Consider the following 18,825-nt stretch of genomic DNA (forward strand, 5'->3'; position numbering starts at 1 on the left):
TTACACATACGCTTACCATAGGACCCAGCAATTCCACTCCTAGAGATTCACCCAAGAGAAATAAAAACACAGGTCCACACAAAGACTTGTACACAAGTATTATAGGCTTGTTCATCACAGCCAAAACCTAGAAACAAACCAATCATCCGTCTAGAACAGGCAAGACCACTGTACCCCCAGAGTCCAACTGGGCAGGGGAAGATTGGCAGCCCCAGGAGGGGGCTGAGAATCCTCACTGGAGTGACGCAGGACTTAGTATTCATGGATGTTGAACACAAGTGGATTGGAGAAAGACCGGGCAGATGGAGGGCAGGCGTGGTCAGGGATGTCCCTGGAGACATACTCTCTGGGCACCGTGCTGCCTGGCCTGAGAGCAGGGACTGGCCGCTTGGGAGAACCCAGCCCCGGTGCTGCCCGTGTGTGCAGGATTCTTGCAAAATGCCAATTAAGACATTTGACCCAAATTCGGATAAAAGCCTTTTTCCTGTGTCAAGTTGAGCTAATAATATACATTTATTCATAATTTATGAGGCCTAGTAAGTGGGAACAATTAAGGAAAAGGTCTGGATAAAACCTATTTCTCTTAAGTGTCACACAAGCCTGTCTCTGTTCACTAAAGAGGTTCCACCCTCCTCTGCCTGCCATGAAACTCTGTTGTTCTTATTATTTTTAAAAATTTGTTGTCATTACTGCTCACTACCATTATTGAGCAACTTACCAAGCCAGGCTACCGCACTGCCTCCTTTAATATTAACTGTATGAGACAGTTGTTGTTCCATTTTACAGATGAGACAGTTGAGCTTCAGAGAGGTGAAGGGACTTGCCTAAGGCATCACAGCTGGTGAATGGGGATTATGATTCAGGTCTGTCAGACCCCAGCGCCTGTGGTATCCTGTTTCTGTGTTAGCCTCCCCACTCAGGCTGTTTCTGAATCTGCAAGGCAGCCCTTCTGTTGGTAACTGTTAAACTTGGGAGACCAGGGTGAGAAGGTGATTACCTTCTGAGTCCATAGGTCTGGGGTTAGGCCTGAGAATCTTCATTATTTCTAATAGGTTCCCAGGTGGTTCTGCCCCTGCCGGTCCTGGGACCACCCTCTGAGAAGCACCAGTTCGGTCGGTACTGTTACCAGGTCCTCCATGACTCCCTTCTACCCAACCCACCACTGGCAGGTGGGTTTATGGCTTTCTAGACCTTTTCCTGTGTACTGGCACAGTATTCTCATACGTATTATCATGAGAAGTGTGTAGTTTGAGTCTGTCCCATTCTCTTTACACATGTGGGGTAATATTTTACCTGCTGATATTCTGCAGTTTAGTATTTTATTTAACATGCCATGGAGAACATACATAATGGCCTCATTCTTTTCTACAGCACTGTTCTATGATATAGGTGATTATAGCTTTACTTACCTATTGTCTACTGATGGGTGGTCTTCCACACTTTAGACATTACAAATATTCCTGAGAACATGGGTGAGTGTTCTTCCAAAACACAGCAATCATTCAATGATGTCATCTCTTGTTATTACTGCTTTTTGTTGTTTCATTATTCATATAGAGGGCTTGTTGCCTTCCGGAAATCCCCTTTCAGGTGGAAGCAGTTGTATAAAGGAATAGATCTCCATTTATAGGTTGTAATAAAGTTTTCAACAAAATATTTCTGGTAAGAGAATAGAGGTGCTACGCGGGCAGGGCTTTGAGGGGTGTATAGGAGTGCAGAGGAGGCGGGGACGGAGCAGCAGGAAGGGGGATTTGTACTGCCAGGGCCTGACTTAGCTCATGGTAGGTGCAACAGTTGCAAGAGGATGCGGCTTTACATTTCTTGGTCGCTTGGCAAAATCGGGCCTCGGACGAAGGCAGCCACAGGTTCAGACTGGCAGCATCCTGAGTAAGAGGGTCCCTGCTGGGGTCTAACCAAGCCCAGCTCTGACCCGCCTCCTTCCTTCCTGTCTCCTCAGGGCGGGGGATCTGGGGAGGAGCAACTCTGCGCTGACTTTCCGGAGCTAGACCTCTCCCAGCTGGACGCCAGCGACTTTGACTCAGCCACCTGCTTTGAGGAGCTGCAGTGGCGCCCGGAGAACTCCGAGACTGAACCCAGCCAGTACAGCCCTGACGATCCGGAGCTCTTCCAGGTATGCCCTCCGGAACCTCGCTGCCTCTCTCTGCCCCTAAAAGCCTGGCTCTGCCCTGAGCCATCTTCTTCTACACTTGCTCATGCAAAGAAGTCTCCTCATCCACCAAAGCTCTTGGGACCCTGTCTCATGTCCCGGGTCTGCACTTGATCTTGGGCAGCTCTTGCCCCCTTAGGCTGTGTTATCGCCCCTGGGAAGTGAGGGCTCGGAAGAGCTGCTCTCTCTATGCCCCCAGTCAGAACCGAGTCCCTCTGTGAGCCAAGGCGGGTTCCAAGGCCTCCCTTCCCTGTATGGTCACACTGAACTCTCATTCCCACCCTGTGAAGCAGGTGAGATTATTCCCCCATTTTACAGATGAGGAAACTGAGGCTTGAAGAAGTTTAGTCACAGGCCTAGGGTGATTTACCTGGTCAGTAGCTGAACTGGATTTAAACCCAGTTTGCCTGGCTCCTGAGCCAGAGCTTTATAACCATGCTGACGCCATAATGGGAATGACTCACATTCTCTGTGGCAGGACTGTCCCTGTTTGTGTATATTAACTCACTTAATTTTCTTAACAACTCACATACAGGAGTATAGTTATCTCCATTTTTCAATTGGAGCCTAGAGGTTCTTTAAAAAGAGGCAGTGTCAAGAACCGCAGTGCATATCTGTGCATATCTATGCATCTGCCTCTGTTCTCAGCTTTGGAGGCACATTTCCTTTAAGAAGCCCTCGAACATGGGGTAATGTGATGTCTGGGATTTGCATCAGAACAAAGCAATCCCTACATGCATTTGTGTTTGTGGGTGTGGGTGCATGGCATGGAGGGTAATAAGTGAAATATGATTGCCCACGTTGAAGCTGGGTGATGGGTACATTTGGACTCATTATTCTTTCCTTGAAATATGCTCCCCTATAGAGATTGGAGGAAGAAGCCATAGCTCCCTGTGTCTGTCTGGCAGGATGATGATGATGATGATGATGATGTCTGGCAATATAATAATAATAATAACAACAGCAACAACAATAATACTAACATACCATGTGCCAAGTCAGTGTGCCATGAACATCATCTCAAATAGTACTCCTGACAGATTGTATCATTCCTTCTAGAAATGTTTATGGAGCTCCCTGTATGTGTCAGACACTGTGTTCAACAGTGGACTCTTATGGTCTAGAGGGAAGACTGACCCTAGATCAGGTAATACATAAACAAAACAGTGGTCACTTGTGACATGGGCACAGTAAGAATAAACCTGGGATGAGAAGAGCGTCTAAAGGCTGGGTGGTCAGGAAAGGCCTTTCCAAGGAGGAGCTGCTTCAGCTGAAGGATGAGGAGGAGGAGTCACATGATGAGTAATGATCACAGAGCCAGGAAGCAGGAAAGCTTGCTGTGTTGGGACCCGAAGGGCTGGAGCAGTAGCTAAGGGGAAAGTGCCAGGAAATAGTTGAGGGGGGGTAGAGGTGGGCTAGGAGGGGCCAGATCATGCAGGCTCTTCCGGGCCATGTTAAGGAGTTGGATTTTTCCCAAGATTATTCTAACCTGTCGGTAGAAAAACTATCAGTAACCCATTTTACAGGTGAGGAAAGTGACGGTCAGAGAGGTTAAGTAACTTGCCCAAGGCCATAGAGTTAGGAAGGGTCAGAGTGTAGACTCTTAACACAGGACCCCAAACCCCTCGCTGCTGTATAACCTCTTTGCCAACCCTATGAGGATCAGGAGGGCTGGGCTCTAATTCTGGCTCTTTTCCAGGACCTCCACTCTTTCTCACAACAATGGGGTTAACTACGCTATGCTACCCCCTCCCTCAGAGGGGGCCAACTTCCAGGAAATGCTTTCAGGTTATGGAGAGCTGATGAGTGAGAGGGGTTTAGATGCTGCGGGGAGACCATCCCCACCTAAACTGTACAGGCCTCACCTACTCAGAGACTGGCCAGACCCACTAGTAAGCTCCTGCCAAGGTCCTACTATGTGCATGAAATGGTCTCAGACACAAGTCAGCCTTGGTATGGCCCTTGGGCTCTTAGCACAGCAAGGAAGGCAGGAGAATCTTCACAGATGGTTAGGACTGAGGCAGAACTCTGCCCACCCAGCCCCTCTCCCCTTCATGGCCCGCACTCCACCTCTGGTCCACCCATTACACACCGGTGCGCCTCTGTGCGGTGATTAGGTGATTAGTGCCTGATTCCTCCCTCCCCCCTCCCCCATCATAAAGCCCCTGAGCTTGGGGGCTGATACAGCGCTGTGCATTGTTATATCCCCAGGGCTCTGCATGGAGCCCGGCACTTTCCTGGGGTTTAAAAAATATTTATCATATGAATAAATCCTTCGACACCCAGCTGTCATGTTAGCCCCTCCTAAGGCAGGTGGTCAGTCACTTCCTCTCTGGGCTCCCATCCTGTGTACGTGCATGCCTGTGACCTTCAGACTTCGAGCTCCTTGAGGACAAACAGCGTTTTGTTTTTCTGTGGGGCCCTTGCGCATCGAAAAGACTCAATCATATGTGTTGAATGAAGAAACTGATTGTAATAGTTTCCTTCCTGCCGAGGACCAGACACGACCCATTCCAGAGTCCTTGAGCTGGGATACAGGGGCCAGAGGTTCTAATACCCCCTCTGCCACTAACTGGGACAGAGTCCTTAGCTGACCAGTGGCAGTCATAGAGCCATGCTGCCTTGTGTCAGAGCCGTGTTCTCACAAGTCAGGTGGTACCATCACTATGGAAACAGGGAGAGTGGAGAACAGCTACCCTTACAAGAGTTGACAACTGCTTGGGGGCAGGGACAGCGCCTTCCGTTTCTGTGTGCCCAGAGTCCCTAGGGCCAGGGTCACAATAGGCTAAACTTAGTAAGTATTTTTGGAGGAAGCCGGTGTCTGGTTCTATCACCGTGTGCCATGTGGCCTTGGGCTAGTAGCTCCTCACTGTTGGGCCTCAGTTTCCCCAGGTGAGAAGTGAAGAACGAGCATGGATCAGATCAGTGGTTCTTAATCTGTTGTAGGGAGAGAGTCACTGGGTCCTTTTAGACCCTGATGACATCTGTGGACCCACCCCCAGAAAAAAGGAAGGGAAACTGATTTCCTGGGTTTCCTGCACCCCAGTTGAGCCCTGGAACGGCAGACGATTTCTGAGTGTTCTTCTGGCCCTGATAGCCTAAATTCTGTTCTGTGTCATTCCTTCAAGCTCCTCTAGGCACTCAGAATGAAGCGTTCTCCCTCAGGTTTCTTGCAGGTTCCTTTTCCTTCAGCCTAAGAGAGCTCAGGAAGGTTGAGGGTGGAGCCAAGTCTATTAATATCCCTGCCTCAGCTGATTAACTCTCCATTAATTTGCGCTTTGTTTCTAAGCGGAGCCGGGAGAGCTGAGCTAATGGGCCCGGGAAGAGGAGAGGGGCGGCGTGGCTCCCTGTGATGTGTTATCCTAGGGCGCTGATGGCACGATGCCGAGGGCAGGAATGGACTTTCTTCCCAGACAGGGTCAGGACCCACAACCCTGCCTGGCTATTCCAGAGCTGGAGCAGCCCAGGGAGGGCTGAGGAGAGAGCGAGGAGACCTTCTGTCAGTCATTTTGTTTTTACTCAACCTACTGGAGCTCCTTGGGGTCTCTGCCATCTGGCATTCCTTTCAGCACCATGCCTGGCACCTAGTAAGTCCTTGACCATCCTCCCCAGCCCTTCCTGACTTGCTGTGTGACCTTGGCAAGTCTCTTTCCTGGACCTTCATTCCCCCCACCCCCAAAAGAATGGCAAATAGGCTTCCTCATGAGTTCCAACTGAGGTGTATCGGCGGTGTTGCCTGGAGGGTTGTGTTCAGAAAGGTGGAAGGAACAAGAGCCACATTGGTTAGCGACATGGCGGGGTTGGGGGGAGGGATGGGGACAGTAGCACGCAGGCTGCGTGTTTGACATCCCTGGTCACTACGTGATCCCTGAAGGCCCTTCCAGCTCTGATAGTTGTGATAATTCAGAATATCTCTGGGCCATGCTCCTCTCCCTGTGAAAGAGGGAACCCTCATTCCATCCAGTGCTGATGACATCGTTTCTGAATAACTTCCCTCTAGAATCTGTTTTTTGAGACGCTAATCTCAGTCTCTCCCCAGTGGTCAGAGTTCATTGTTCGGTTCACTCATTCTTCCATTCAGCAAATCTGCCTGGAGCCTCCCATGCCCCAGGCACTGAGCTAGACCCAGGAACATTGCACAGAGCCCTTGTGTCACTGCCTCCAAACTGGCCTTCCTAGTAGCCTTTGGAGGGAAGCCAACCAGGGATCCTGTCTTCCCGTTTACCGGAAATCAGCAAGGCTTTGAAGAGGGAAATGACTTGCCCAGGATCACCCTGTCAGTGGCAGAGCTGCTGCCACGGTCAGCCCCAAGAGTGGTCCCTGAGTCCCAGGTCCCAAGATCTTAACTCCCCATCAGGCTGGACAGATTGCTCTGGGAACACAGGGTTGGGGTTCTGGCCTGAGGATGGGAATGAGGGGCTGCCACTTGAGCCCGATTGCATTCCCGAACCAGAGTTCTTGGGCCTGGATCTGCCCTTGGACTCCCATCCCCAGGGCCCGGGTCAGGCTCAACCAAAACCTTTTGACCTTTTCTTTTATTCTTAGTTCTGTTCCAAAATTACAAACACATTTTTTCTCTTCTCCCCATGTACCCCCTTCGAATTACTCAGCTGCTGCTCCGGCTGCAAGGCCTGGAACAGATTTCGTGCAGCCAAAAGGCCGTCACGACATGTGTATTTCGAATGAACTTCCTGAAGAAAGGATAAACATCCTGACCTGGGATGGGAAAGAGTGCTGGGGAAGGCATCATGTGACAGAATTGCCTCCTGCCAGAACAGGCCCAGCAGCCAGGGTTTACTGAATGAGGCGCTTGGTGCCTCACCTAATAGCAGTGTGATCTCTGTGCCCCAGGGCTGGTGGGCTGGTATCTGTCGGTGGGCTGGGAGTGTGCACGGTGACCCTCGTGTTATGTCTGAGACATCAGGGAAGGAAGCTTCTTGGTTCATGTGTGTGCGCTGTGCTCCGTGTAAGCCCTGCCTCTGCCCTGGATTTGCTGTGTGAATGAATGCAACGTACCCAGGACACGTTGGTCAACCTCTATGGGCCTCAGTTTCCTCAAATGCAAAATGGTGATGGGAATAGTATCCTTCCCCTCAGAGGTTATTGTGGGGTTTACCTGAGGCAGTATTTACAAAGCCTCTCTATTCCTCTCATCAGCCAAATTCTTTGTCCCTGGCCTTGGCACTAGGTTTTCTCTCTGCCTGGAATCTTCTTTCCTCAGCTTTTTGCCTGGCTGGTTCCTTCTCATCTTTCAAGCCTAAGTTTCAGTATTAGCTGCTCAGAGCAGCCTTCTTTGACCACTGTAAATAGCCTATGAATCTTCACCTTCTTATTCTCCATCACAGCTTCCTTTTGTTTTTTTCCCAGGCTTTCTCACTCTCTGAAATGATCTGATTTTGTTTCCTTGTTTAATTGTTTTCTCCACTGGAGGGTAAACTCCATGAGGACAGGGGCTGTACCAGTCTTGGGATGCTGTGTTACCAGTGCCCAGACAACACCAGGCACAGAGTAGCCATTCAGTACATATGTGGTAGGAGAACGGAGGCGGGGGAGGAATTGCCCACTGCCGCCATCATTATCATCATCACCATCACCCCCCCCCACCACCACCACCACCATCATCCCCACCACCACCACCACCACCACCACCACCACCACCATCAACATCACCACTATCACCACCACCACCAACATCACCATCATCACCACCACCATCATCACCACCATCACCATCACCACCACCACTACCACCATCAACATCACCACCACCACCATCATCACCATCACCACCACCACCATCATCACCATCATCATCACCATCACCATCACCACCACCACCACCACCATCAACATCACCACCACCACCATCATCACCATCATCACCACCACCATCATCACCATCATCATCACCACCACCACCACCATCATCATCACCACCATCATCACCATCATCATCATCACCATCATAGCAGGAATCATAGTAGTAGTAGTAGTAGTAGTAGTAGTAATAGTAGTAATGAGTGCTTGTTAGGTGCCAGGCACTGTTTTCTAAGCATCTTACATATGTTAACTCAGTCCTTGACAATAACCTTATGAAGTAGGTATTGTTGTTACAGTTGATAAATGTGAGATCTGGGATTCAGCCCCAGTTCCAGAGCCCAGGCTCCTAGCCACTGCACTAACTGCCCCTCCATGAGTGAATGAGGCAGCAAGCCCCGGGAACCCACAGGGGAATGGTAGCTGTTTTCCTATTGCTCTGCTTTCACTGTCACGGGTGAACCTTGAAGCTTCCAGCCTTTCTACCACCTGCCTGGGCCCCAGGGTCAGAGAGACTGACCTGGGGCTACCATTGGCATAGACCAGCCTCAGGGCTCTGTCCAGGGGTTTGGACGCGGGAGGCCGTGGTTGAAGCGGCTGTCCTTAGAGGAGGGGACGGGCGTCCCTCACGTGGACAGCCCTGGGCCTGGGGTCACATGCTGATGAGCAACAGAGTCCAGACTGGGGCTCCTAGGCCAAGCCCCTTTCCAGTTCCACCTGCTGCCTGCTCGTAAACTTCTTTGATTCCTGGAGTCCATAGCACATTTCTTGGGCATCTGCTGTCCCAGCAAACTGAGAGGATCTGAGTGGATTTGGCGGGAGGGTGATGGCAGTGCAGCTGTGTGTACAGAGCAGATTTCTACACAAAGTCACTGAGCCCAAGGCGTTGACTAACCGTGTGCCCTCTCTGCCTCTCTGCTCACTGCAGATAATCGACAGTGAGAATGAGGCCCTCCTGGCAGCACTCACCAAAACCCTGGATGACATCCCCGAAGATGTTGTGCATCTGGCCGCCTTCCCAGCCCTGGATGATGGAGACGCACCTTCCTGTGCTTCTGCTTCTCCTGTCCCCTCATCTGCGCCCCCCAGCCCCTCCCTGGAGAGGGCCCCAGCCTCGGCCCCTGAAGTGGATGAGCTCTCGCTGGTGAGAATCTGTTTCCAACTGAAGTGATGGTGGTGGCTTGAGATGTGGTGTCTGGTGGTAGAGGTGGTGGGTGCTGGGAAACCAGCTCCAGCCCCTGCAGGGGTCTCCGTGCATCACTGGCAAGGGTTCAGGGCAGACAGCCTGGACTGGCCATGGGAGGCCTCCCTGGGCTTCGCCTGCAACACTGTAGGCCCTTTGGGATTTCGTGGATTGACCCTAAGTGTGTGTTAAACCCTTGAAATTAAATGCAAACATTTTCCTAAAGATTACGCATACACACACAGTAAAAATTCAAGCAGGGAGTATGGATAGTTAAAAGCAAAACCTCCTAACCCATCTCATAATTGTTTTTTCCTTCCTTAGAAGTAACCATGGTTACTGATCTGTTGTGTGACTTTCCTCTTCCACTTTTCTTTTTAACTACAAAAGGAAGCCTCCATTATATACTGCCCTGCACCTTGCTTTTCTCAAGTGAATTGTGTGTCTTGGGAACTCTTTCAAATGAGCAGAGGTATCTCTGTTTTATCCTTTTTGTTGGCTACATAGTGTTCCTTCATAGGGATGTACCATACTTCTTTAACCAGTTCCCTGGTTGGCAGATATGTACATTGTTTCAACTCCTTTATTGTTCCATTGCTTCAGTCTGTGTCCTGTTACTGGCCTTTGCCACTTGTAAGTGGATACATTCCTAGAAAAGGAATTCCTTGGTCGTAGGATATGTGGTTTTTCAGTTTAGACAAATACTTCCAGTTTGCCCTCCAAAGAGGTTGGACCAGTTCGTACTTCCACCAGCAAAAGTTAAATGCTACCTGCGTGTCCGTGGAATGTAGAAACGTACACATGGCATTGCAGGTTTCTAGGGAGAAGGTCTCAGCTTTTTCAGATTCCAATGGGTTCCAGACCTCAGAAGTTGCTGAAAGCAGTTTCCCTTAACTCAGGCTTAGGGCTCCAGAAAGCCAGATGTCCTGGCTTGTGAGGAACAGCTTATCTGTCTTGGGCTCCCCACCTCGACACTGTAGCTCCTAGGGGCTGGCGAGACTTTGCTGGAAAATCAGAGCCTGTTGGAGATGGAAGGGGTCTTTGGTCGTGAAGAGTGAGAGCCAGGCAGGCCCTTGGTGACCATAAAGTGCGACTCTGGGGAAATAGAGGCCCAGCGAGGGGAGGGCCTCTCCCAGGGTCACACAGCAAGTTGGTGTGCCAGCAAGGATTAGAACTCAGGTACTCTGACTCCTGGTCCAGGACCCCTTTTCCTCTTTCCCACTGCCTGCAAGTTCCCCAAAGCAGTGTGAAATATTTAGTAAGCACCTATGTGTGCCGGATACAAGCATACGTTCAGTCCCACATTGTGGCTCCTGTTGATAAGCGGTTGTGCTTCCTTTCAGACTAGAATCAGACCTCCTGGGTTTGATTTCCAGCCCCACCAATGAATGCTTATGTGTCCCTTAGGCACCTAGCCTCTCTCTGACTCAGCTTCCTGGTCTGTAAGGTGGGGTTAATAATAGTGCTTATCTCAAAGGTGGTTGGGAGGAGTGCAGCAGATTAATACATATAAAGAACTTAGAACAGTTGCCTGGTACAAAGAAGTGGCTCAATAAGTGCTATCTCAGTGATAGTCCCAGCACAACTGGTGTTGATGGTCTTGGAACCAGAGGAATTCTGTATGGGACTGTGGAGAGGGACCACCCTGGAAGAGGTAGAGAGTGACCCTTGCTGGTCACTGGTTGTTCCCTCTCATGCCTTAGATGACACTTTTGCTTCAGGCACTGGGCTAGGCACACAGGAAACAGATTCACCATCTAGACTCCCCGCATACCAACAGAGTTCTAGAAAGGCCCTGAGAATTTATACAGACACCCGGTTCTTAACCTGGAGCCGTGGGTCCCAGAGAGTCTACCTCTGGACTAATGGGGACCTGTGGACCTCTACATATATGTGTGTTTTTCTGAGGTCAGTAGCTTCTCTCATATTCTTAGAGGGACCCCTGAGTCCAAAAAGACCCAACCATTTAGTCTACCTGCCCCTGTTTTATACACACACAGACACAGACACACACACACAGACACACCCACCCACACCCACCCACACACACATACCCCCTACCTTGGAGAAACCAAGGCTGGTTTCTCCCAATCCTTTCCTCTTCCTCAAGGCTAGGAGAGGGAAAGGACTCGCCCAAGGTCTCACAGTGAGCTGGGATTGAACTGAATCAGAACCAGGTCCCTTGCCTCTGGTCTAAGAATCTTTTCCTGTCCACATCAGAGAATCACAGATGTGTGTGTTGGTCTGGGGTCTAGGTAGGGTGGTGTGGCTCATCCAGCTCCTAGGGGAGTGGCGAGTGACCTTTACTTCGGTTCCCAGGCCTTTGGCAATCCTCCTAGGGGTCATGTCCCTTGAGGAAACACTTGATGCTGTAGCAAAAGCCCATCATGCTTCGTGACTTGTTCTCAACCTTGGCTGTGGTAGGATCCCCGGCGAAACCCCCAGGTGTACTCAGCTCCCTGCTTTCTTGGCTGGGATACGCTGAGCACTTTTCCTCCGGGTACAGAAGCTCAGCAACTTTTATAGAAAATTTCGAAAAGCCAGACAAACTTAAGAAGCTTCCACTTGTGTGAAAACAGCTGGCTGGGTTGGAAGTGATGTGTATATATATATTCTTGTATGATTGAATCCCACCTCATGAAAGGTCACAGAAAGTGGTGTATGTGTACTGCGAGTATATGCAGAATGTCCCAATCAAGTGTGTGCATCACATTTCAACAGTAGGATGGGTAGACATCACCTAACATCTGTTTGGGTTTCTCAAGATCACAGATATTCCTCTTAGGTTATTAACTCTCAAAAGGACTTAACGTTTTATTGGGATACCTGTATGGGTTTGGGATTGTTAGACAACCTGCTTTCTGTACTTAATATATTGGGAACATATTCTAGGTCATTAAGTGCCCTCCCCGTGTTCCGCCATGGCCCTGTGATGATGGGGTCAGGGTGTGGTTGGTCCTGAGGGGCTGGCTCTGGGCCAGGCTTCTCCCTGAGGTGCGCTTCCCCGTGTCTCTGGCTGCAGCTCAGCCCCGGCTCCTCTCCTCTCTGTTCCTCCCACAGCTGCAGAAACTCCTTCTCACCACGTCCTACCCAACCTCGACCTCTGACAGCCAGAAGGAAGGGACCACCTGGCGCCAGGCAGGCCTCAGGTCCAGAAGTCAGCGGCCTTGGGTCAAGGTATTTCTGCACATGCCCCCAGACCCACCCAGGCCTCTGGGGGTCTCTGGGGAGGGTGGTGTGCACCTTTCTGCTCTTGTTAGAGGCCATCAAGTTCAATCCACTTCCAGCTTCCCTCTTTGCTCATCACACAACCCTTGTCGCTGATATGCTGGGCACTGCTTGAGACCCAGGCCAGTCTGGGGTTCTAGAAAGAGCCTTGGGCTTGTTCATGTGCAGTTGACCCTTGAACAACATGGGTTTGAACTTTATGGGACCACTTACACGTGGATTTTTTTTCAGTAGTAAATACTACAGTACTGCAGGATCCGCAGTTGGTTGAATCCACAGATGCAGAGGAACCGTGGCTGCTGAGGGCTGACTGGAAGTCATATGTGAATTTCCCACTGCGCGGCTGGTCTACCCCCCGCAACCCCCACATTGTTCAAGAGTCAACTGTACCTCAGTGTTCCAGGCACTGTGTTAGATGTTGGGTTAGAGCAGGGACGAGGAGGATGTGGCCTGCCCTCAGGAAGCTTATGCTAATGAGGTGACAGAATGAAGCATAAGGTCCTCACTGGTACCATGGAGACCATAAGGAGTCTGGATTTCTCTTGGGGGGAGCCATCGGAGAGCTGAAAGCTCTATCTTGAACCCCCAGGAGGGAAGCAAGTCCCTTTTCCTCCTTGGGCTCCATCTTCTGAGACTTCCAAGGAGAGGTTTCAGAGGTAATTTCCCAGCGTTCCTGTTACTCAAAGCCTACACCCAGCCCTCCCCTCTTGTCCCCAGACACCGCTGCAGGGGACTGCTGCGGACAATCCCACCCCTCGGGGCAGAATCAAGATGGCATCTTTCTCAGACAGTGGCTCTGTGTAGGAGTCTGTCCCCTGCCTGGGCTCCCCTGGGGGGTGGACCCTGTCCCTGTGCCCCCTCCCTACTTGTCCTTGCTGACCTCCCAGAACAGAGGTCCATCCCTCATGTTCCATTTTGTCAACAGGGCAGCAGCTAAGCTCCTTCCTGAGCCAGCCTGCCCTCTGGAGTGCTAGGGGGCACACCAGGGGCGTGAGACACCCTTGATAGCCAGTCTAGCCCCAGCAAAGAGACATTTGCGCTGGGAGCAAAGCCCCTGTGTGGACCAGTGGGGGCAGATAAGGCTGGAGACAGCGGTCGGGTGGGGCTACATTGCAGAGCACCCCTGACCAGGGGGCCTCCCCTTTACCCCACGGGTACTGGGAAGATATTGAATTGTTCTTTTTCTTTTTCTTTTTTTAACAGCTTTATGGAGGTGCCACTTATATACCATAAAAGGCACCTGTTTTAAAAGTATGATTCAGTGATTTTTAGTAAATTTACAGAGTCGTGCAGCCATGACCACAATCCAGTTTTAGAACATTTCCATCATCCCAGGAAGATCCCCAGTGTCCCTGTTTACAGTTAATCCCTGTTCCCACGCCCAGCCCCAGGCAACCACTAATGTACTTCCTGGCGCTCTCTCTGAAGGCTCCGCGCAGGGGAGTAGGGTATTCAGAGCAGGGCTTTGGCAGTAAATCTAGAAAAAGGCGAAATCCATAGCTAGGAGACCTGTTAGGAGGCTGGCCATTCCTTCATTCCTCATCCCCTGAGCACTGTTAAGTGCCAGGCTCTGTGCTGGAAGCTGGGGATGAAGTGGTGAAACCTGGCAATTCTGACGATCCAGGTGAGACACGCTGGGCCTGGCCAGTGGCTGCAGGGGTGGGCAGCCGGGAGAAGCAGTGTGGGTCTCCTCCCTCACTCTGGCCTCTTTTCCTCTCCAGATGAACAGCATCCAAGACAGAAAGACCCACATGATGCAGTCTCAGACCCGGAGTTGCACGGAGCTGCATAAGCACCTCACCTCGGTGCCGTCCTGCCCCCGGGCTAAAGCCCGCTCCCCTGATAGGGTCCTCCAGCCACCACCCCTGAGTCCCTGGGTCCCTGCCAAGGAGGATGAGGAGGCGGGTGAGGACTGCCCGAGTCCCCAGCCGGCTCCAGCCTCTCCCTGGGACTCCCCAGCACCGGGCAGGGCAGACCCCGGCGCCCAGGTTTCCCAGGAGGACACGCAGGGCATGGTGCAGCTCATTCGCTACATGCACACCTACTGCCTTCCCCAGAGGAAGCTGCCCGCACAGGCCCCAGAGCCAGCCCCCCAGCCCTGCAGCAGCCCCGCCAAGCAGGTCAGACCCCGGCCTCGGTGCCAGCACCCTTCCAAAGCCACCTGGGCTGAGTTCTCCATCCTAAGGGAACTTCTGGCTCAAGATATCCTCTGTGATGTCAGCAAACCCTACCGCCTGGCCACGCCTGTCTACGCCTCCCTCACACCCCGGGCCCGGCCCAGGCCCAAAGACAGCCAGGCCTCTGTGGGCCACCCCTCCCCCGTGGAGGAGGTGCGGGTCGCGGCTTCACCCCAGAGCTCGGGGCCCAGACCCAGCCTGCGCCCGCTGCGGCTGGAGGTGAAAGGGCACATCAGCCGGTTGGCCAGGCTGCAGCCTGAGGAGGAAGATGAGGAAGAGGAGGAGGAAGAAGAAGAAAAAGAGGAAGAGGAGGAAGAGGAGTGGGGCCGGAAAAGGCCGGGCCGGGGCCTGCCGGGGACCAAGCTGGGGAGGAAGCAGGAGAGCTCCGTGTGCCCCGTGCGGCGTTCCAGGAGACTGAACCCGGAGCTGGGCCCCTGGCTGACGTTCACCGATGAGCCGATGGTCCCCGCGGAGCCCCAAGGGGCTCTGCCCTCGCTGCGCCTGGCCCCTGAGGCCTACGACGTGGAGGGGGAGCTGGGCAGCCCCGCGGACGAGGACAGTGGCCAAGACCAGCAGCTCCGACGGGGACCCCAGATCCCAGCTCTGGAGAGCCCCTGTGAGAGCGGGTGTGGGGACACCGACGAGGACCCCAGTTGTCTGCAGCTCTCTTCTGGAGGTAGTCGGAGTCGGTGGTCCGAGAGAGGGGGCAGGGCTGGGGTGTGGCAGACCCCACTGCCCGGGAGCCAGGAGCCCTGGGTTGGGCAAATCCCTCTCCCTCTCTGGCTCTCAGCTTCCCTTCCTATACAGTAGGCTAGTTGGGCAGATCTTCAGGAACCTCCTTCACATCTCTGAGTTTCTCATCATGCATGGGCCAGGCGTCCTTAATGAACGAGCAGCAAGATGCATGCCTTCTTGGGGCTTGTGTTTCAGTGGGGGAGACAGGCAGTCAAAAAGTGAGCAAGAAAGGAAAAGTGATTACAAATTGTGATAAGTGCTCTAAAGAAGACTTCCTGGGTAGCAATGTGATGGAGGGTGTGAGTCTATAAATTCAGCTCCACAATGAAGTGGCATTTTAAACGGTAACAGTAGTGGGGATAATAATACAGCAGTTATCTGTTATGCACTCGCTATGCCAGGCTTGGTCTAAGACTTAACACGGATTATCCCCATTGATCCTCACAGGAAGCCCGTGTGGTGGGTGCTGTTATAATTCCCATTTTAAGACACAGAAACAAAGGCACAGAGATAGCTAATGGTCGGTTCAGCTAGTTAGTCCTGCATCTGTCTGGGGCAGAGCCCACAGCCACTGGCCTTGGAAGCTGGAATGCTTCACCATTGTGCTACACCGATTGGCCAGAAGGGGTCGCCCTGGTGCCCATCAACTCTGCAGAATCAGTAGATCCGCCAGCTGTTAATGTTGCTGAGTCTGGGGGAATGAAGGTGGATTTGAGTTGTTCCTGCCAGTCCCTAAAAGTGGCAGAGGCTTTTGGGTCACATGTCTGAAAGAAGCTGTGCTTGGTACCGATGAAGTTCAGAGGGAAACATCTGCTAGCCATGCCATGTTGGGGAAAATCTTATTTCTTTCTTTTTTGTCTTCTTTTCAGACTCTCCCAGGTGCCTCATGCTGGCCTTATCGCAAAGGTAGATTTTTAGAAATTGTTGATTTATGACTCCAGGAGACCTTATCTGGTTGGGTGTAGGGTGGTTCATCGGCCCCTGAGCCTGGTCCTGTCCCCACACCCCTGCCCTCATTGCCATATGGGACTCTCAGGATCTGGGCTCCCTTGGAAGGGAGTTTGTTTTTAGAAGCATGCCCAGGGGAAAGATGGAGAATTTCATGGGGAAAAGTTGACAGTGCTGTGTGGCTTTGGGCAAGTGTCTTCTCCTCTCTGGGCCTCAGGTGTTCCATCATAAAATAAGGAGGCTGACAATGCTTGTCCTGTCTCCACCTCCCTCAAGTCTCTCCCGTGTCTCCTAAAAGAGCTGTACAGCTTTGAATTCCTCCAACAACCAGGAGAGAGTTCCCCAGAAAATTCTCCCCAGGCCTCACTTTCATGGGCAGCAGAGCCAGGGTCTGACACAATGTCCCCTTGCCTTCCTGCCATGCTCGGGGAGGTGGAGCCTGCTGCTGACTGACTTCTTTCCTTCCTGTGCTCCCCAGCCCCACTGGCGACCCTCCTTTTGGCAAGAAGAGCTTCGAGCAGACCTTGACGGTGGAGCTCTGTGGCACGGCAGGTGAGCCAGGGGCTCAGCTGGTGGGGTGCCCTTGGGGACGCAGCCCCTAGGGCAGTTAAGGAGTACCCCATCAAGTCTTCCTTGCCACCGCTGCACAGGCTACGCCGGGTCTTGAGCTACACATTGAGGGCGTTATAAGGAGAGTCAGGGCCCAGGCTCAGCTGTTTAGCTGCCAACAGTTGGCACATGACCTGACATAAAAAGAGACACGTGTCTTCCCCTGAAGGAGCCCACAGTCTTATGTGGGCGACAGACCCACACCATGACAAGTACTGTTTGATATGCGCTTGTTCCAAAGACCGTGCAAGAGCTCTGGGAGCACAGAGGAAGGGGAAGAGTGGGGAGGGGCAGGATGTGGCCTGAGAAGATTCACAAAGTACCCAGAGCAGCAGGCATTTGAGCTGGGCTTGCAGGATGCATAGAAGTTGGAGAGACAAAAAAAAAAAGGGAAGGGTATCCCCAGCCGCAGAATTGGCATGAGCAGAGGCACAGAGGAGCGGCAGTATAGGTGCATCAGAGGAGACTGGCCACCCGGTGTTGCTCTGTGGCAGAACTGGGGGGTCAGGCAAACACAACCACCAAAGGCTGAGAGGAATGCCAGGCCGAAGGGGTTCGTCTAGATCCTATGGGCTTCAGGAGCACCAGAAAGGAAGAGCTCTCTGGCTGATGCCTGTGGGATGGTGGAGTCCAAGGTCAGTTGCAGGACCACTAAGGTCACTGTGGTGGTCAAATCCAGGTGGGAGATTCTACCTATGGTGCCTGCCCCCTCTGCACCCTGGGAGACCTCAGAGGCATTTGGAACGACCAGTTGGGAGGGCTTGTGGAATGATTGGATGTGGAGCATGAAGAGAGATCTTGGATGATCTGGAGGATTTGGCTACCATTGCCAGACTACAGAAGGGATGGCAAATGGCTTTCATCACATGCCAGCTCTGAAAAATTATTGATGGACTGTGTGAGGAGTCCCAGGCTACGTCCAGGCTCCATCAGCAGTGCAGTGATCGATTAGTGATGCCTGCCATCCATTGGATCTGGGGAGTGGTGACACATATGCTACTTCTCTGCCATCCCAAACTAGGGTTTCAGTGTTCCTTGGAGAAGTGATCTGTCTCTGCCTCACATGTGTTTCCTCTTGCTTGGGTAGGACTCACTCCGCCCACCACGCCTCCGTACAAGCCCACAGAGGAAGACCCCTTCAAGCCAGACATCAAGCATAGCCCAGGCAAAGACATAGCTCCCACCCCGGAGGTTCCCCAGCTCGGGGCCGCCGCAGAGGCTGCCCACAAGCTGCCAAAGAAGCACCCAGAGCGGAGCGAGCTCCTGTCCCACCTGCGGCATGCCACAGCCCAGCCAGCCTCCCAGGCTGGTCAGAAGCGCCCCTTCTCCTGTTCCTTTGGAGACCACGACTACTGCCAGGTGCTCAAGCCCGACGGCGCCCTGCAGAGGAAGGTGCTGAGGTCCTGGGAGCCATCTGGGGTCCACCTCGAGGACTGGCCCCAGCAAGGTGCCCCGCGGGCTGAAGCACAGGCCTCCGGCAGGGAGGAAGGCGGGAGCTGTGATGTCGGTGCCCCCACCAAGGACAGTACGCTGCTGAGAGACCACGAGATCCGCGCCAGCCTCACCAAGCACTTTGGCCTCCTGGAGACAGCCTTGGAGGATGAAGACCTGGCCTCCTGCAAGAGCCCCGAGTACGACACCGTCTTTGAGGACAGCAGCAGCAGTGGCGAGAGCAACTTCCTCCTAGAGGAGGACGACGAGGAGGACGACGAGGAAGAGGACTCAGGGGTCAGTCCCCCTCGCTCTGACCACTGCCCCTACCAGAGCCCACCAAGCAAGGCCAGTCGGCAGCTCTGTTCCCGCAGCCGCTCCAGTTCTGGCTCTTCGTCCTGCCACTCCCGGTCACCAGCCACACGAAGGACCTTCAGGTATGGATAGACGGGTGGCCTCAGGACGGATGGTGGACCACTGAGGACCCCCCCAGTTTCAGGGGTGTCAGGGGAGAGAGGAGCCCTGAAACT

The 18,825-nt window shown here is 52.6% G+C and overlaps 1 protein-coding gene across 3 annotated transcripts in view; it reads left to right on the forward strand.

Annotated features, from left to right (window-relative positions):
• Positions 1 to 18,825, forward strand: part of PPARGC1B (PPARG coactivator 1 beta) — a 112,485-nt gene that overhangs the window by 76,735 nt on the left and 16,925 nt on the right. For all 3 annotated transcript variants that reach the window (XM_059917487.1, XM_059917486.1, XM_059917488.1), the window contains exons 2-8: positions 1,958 to 2,131; positions 8,913 to 9,128; positions 12,228 to 12,344; positions 14,117 to 15,248; positions 16,177 to 16,213; positions 16,734 to 16,807; positions 17,952 to 18,732. In XM_059917487.1, coding sequence (XP_059773470.1) covers positions 1,958 to 2,131; positions 8,913 to 9,128; positions 12,228 to 12,344; positions 14,117 to 15,248; positions 16,177 to 16,213; positions 16,734 to 16,807; positions 17,952 to 18,732 — 2,531 coding nt within the window. The remainder of the gene's footprint in view (positions 1 to 1,957; positions 2,132 to 8,912; positions 9,129 to 12,227; positions 12,345 to 14,116; positions 15,249 to 16,176; positions 16,214 to 16,733; positions 16,808 to 17,951; positions 18,733 to 18,825) is intronic.

The sequence above is a fragment of the Balaenoptera ricei genome, chromosome 3 (assembly GCF_028023285.1).
Source record: "Balaenoptera ricei isolate mBalRic1 chromosome 3, mBalRic1.hap2, whole genome shotgun sequence".
NCBI lineage: Eukaryota > Metazoa > Chordata > Mammalia > Artiodactyla > Balaenopteridae > Balaenoptera > Balaenoptera ricei.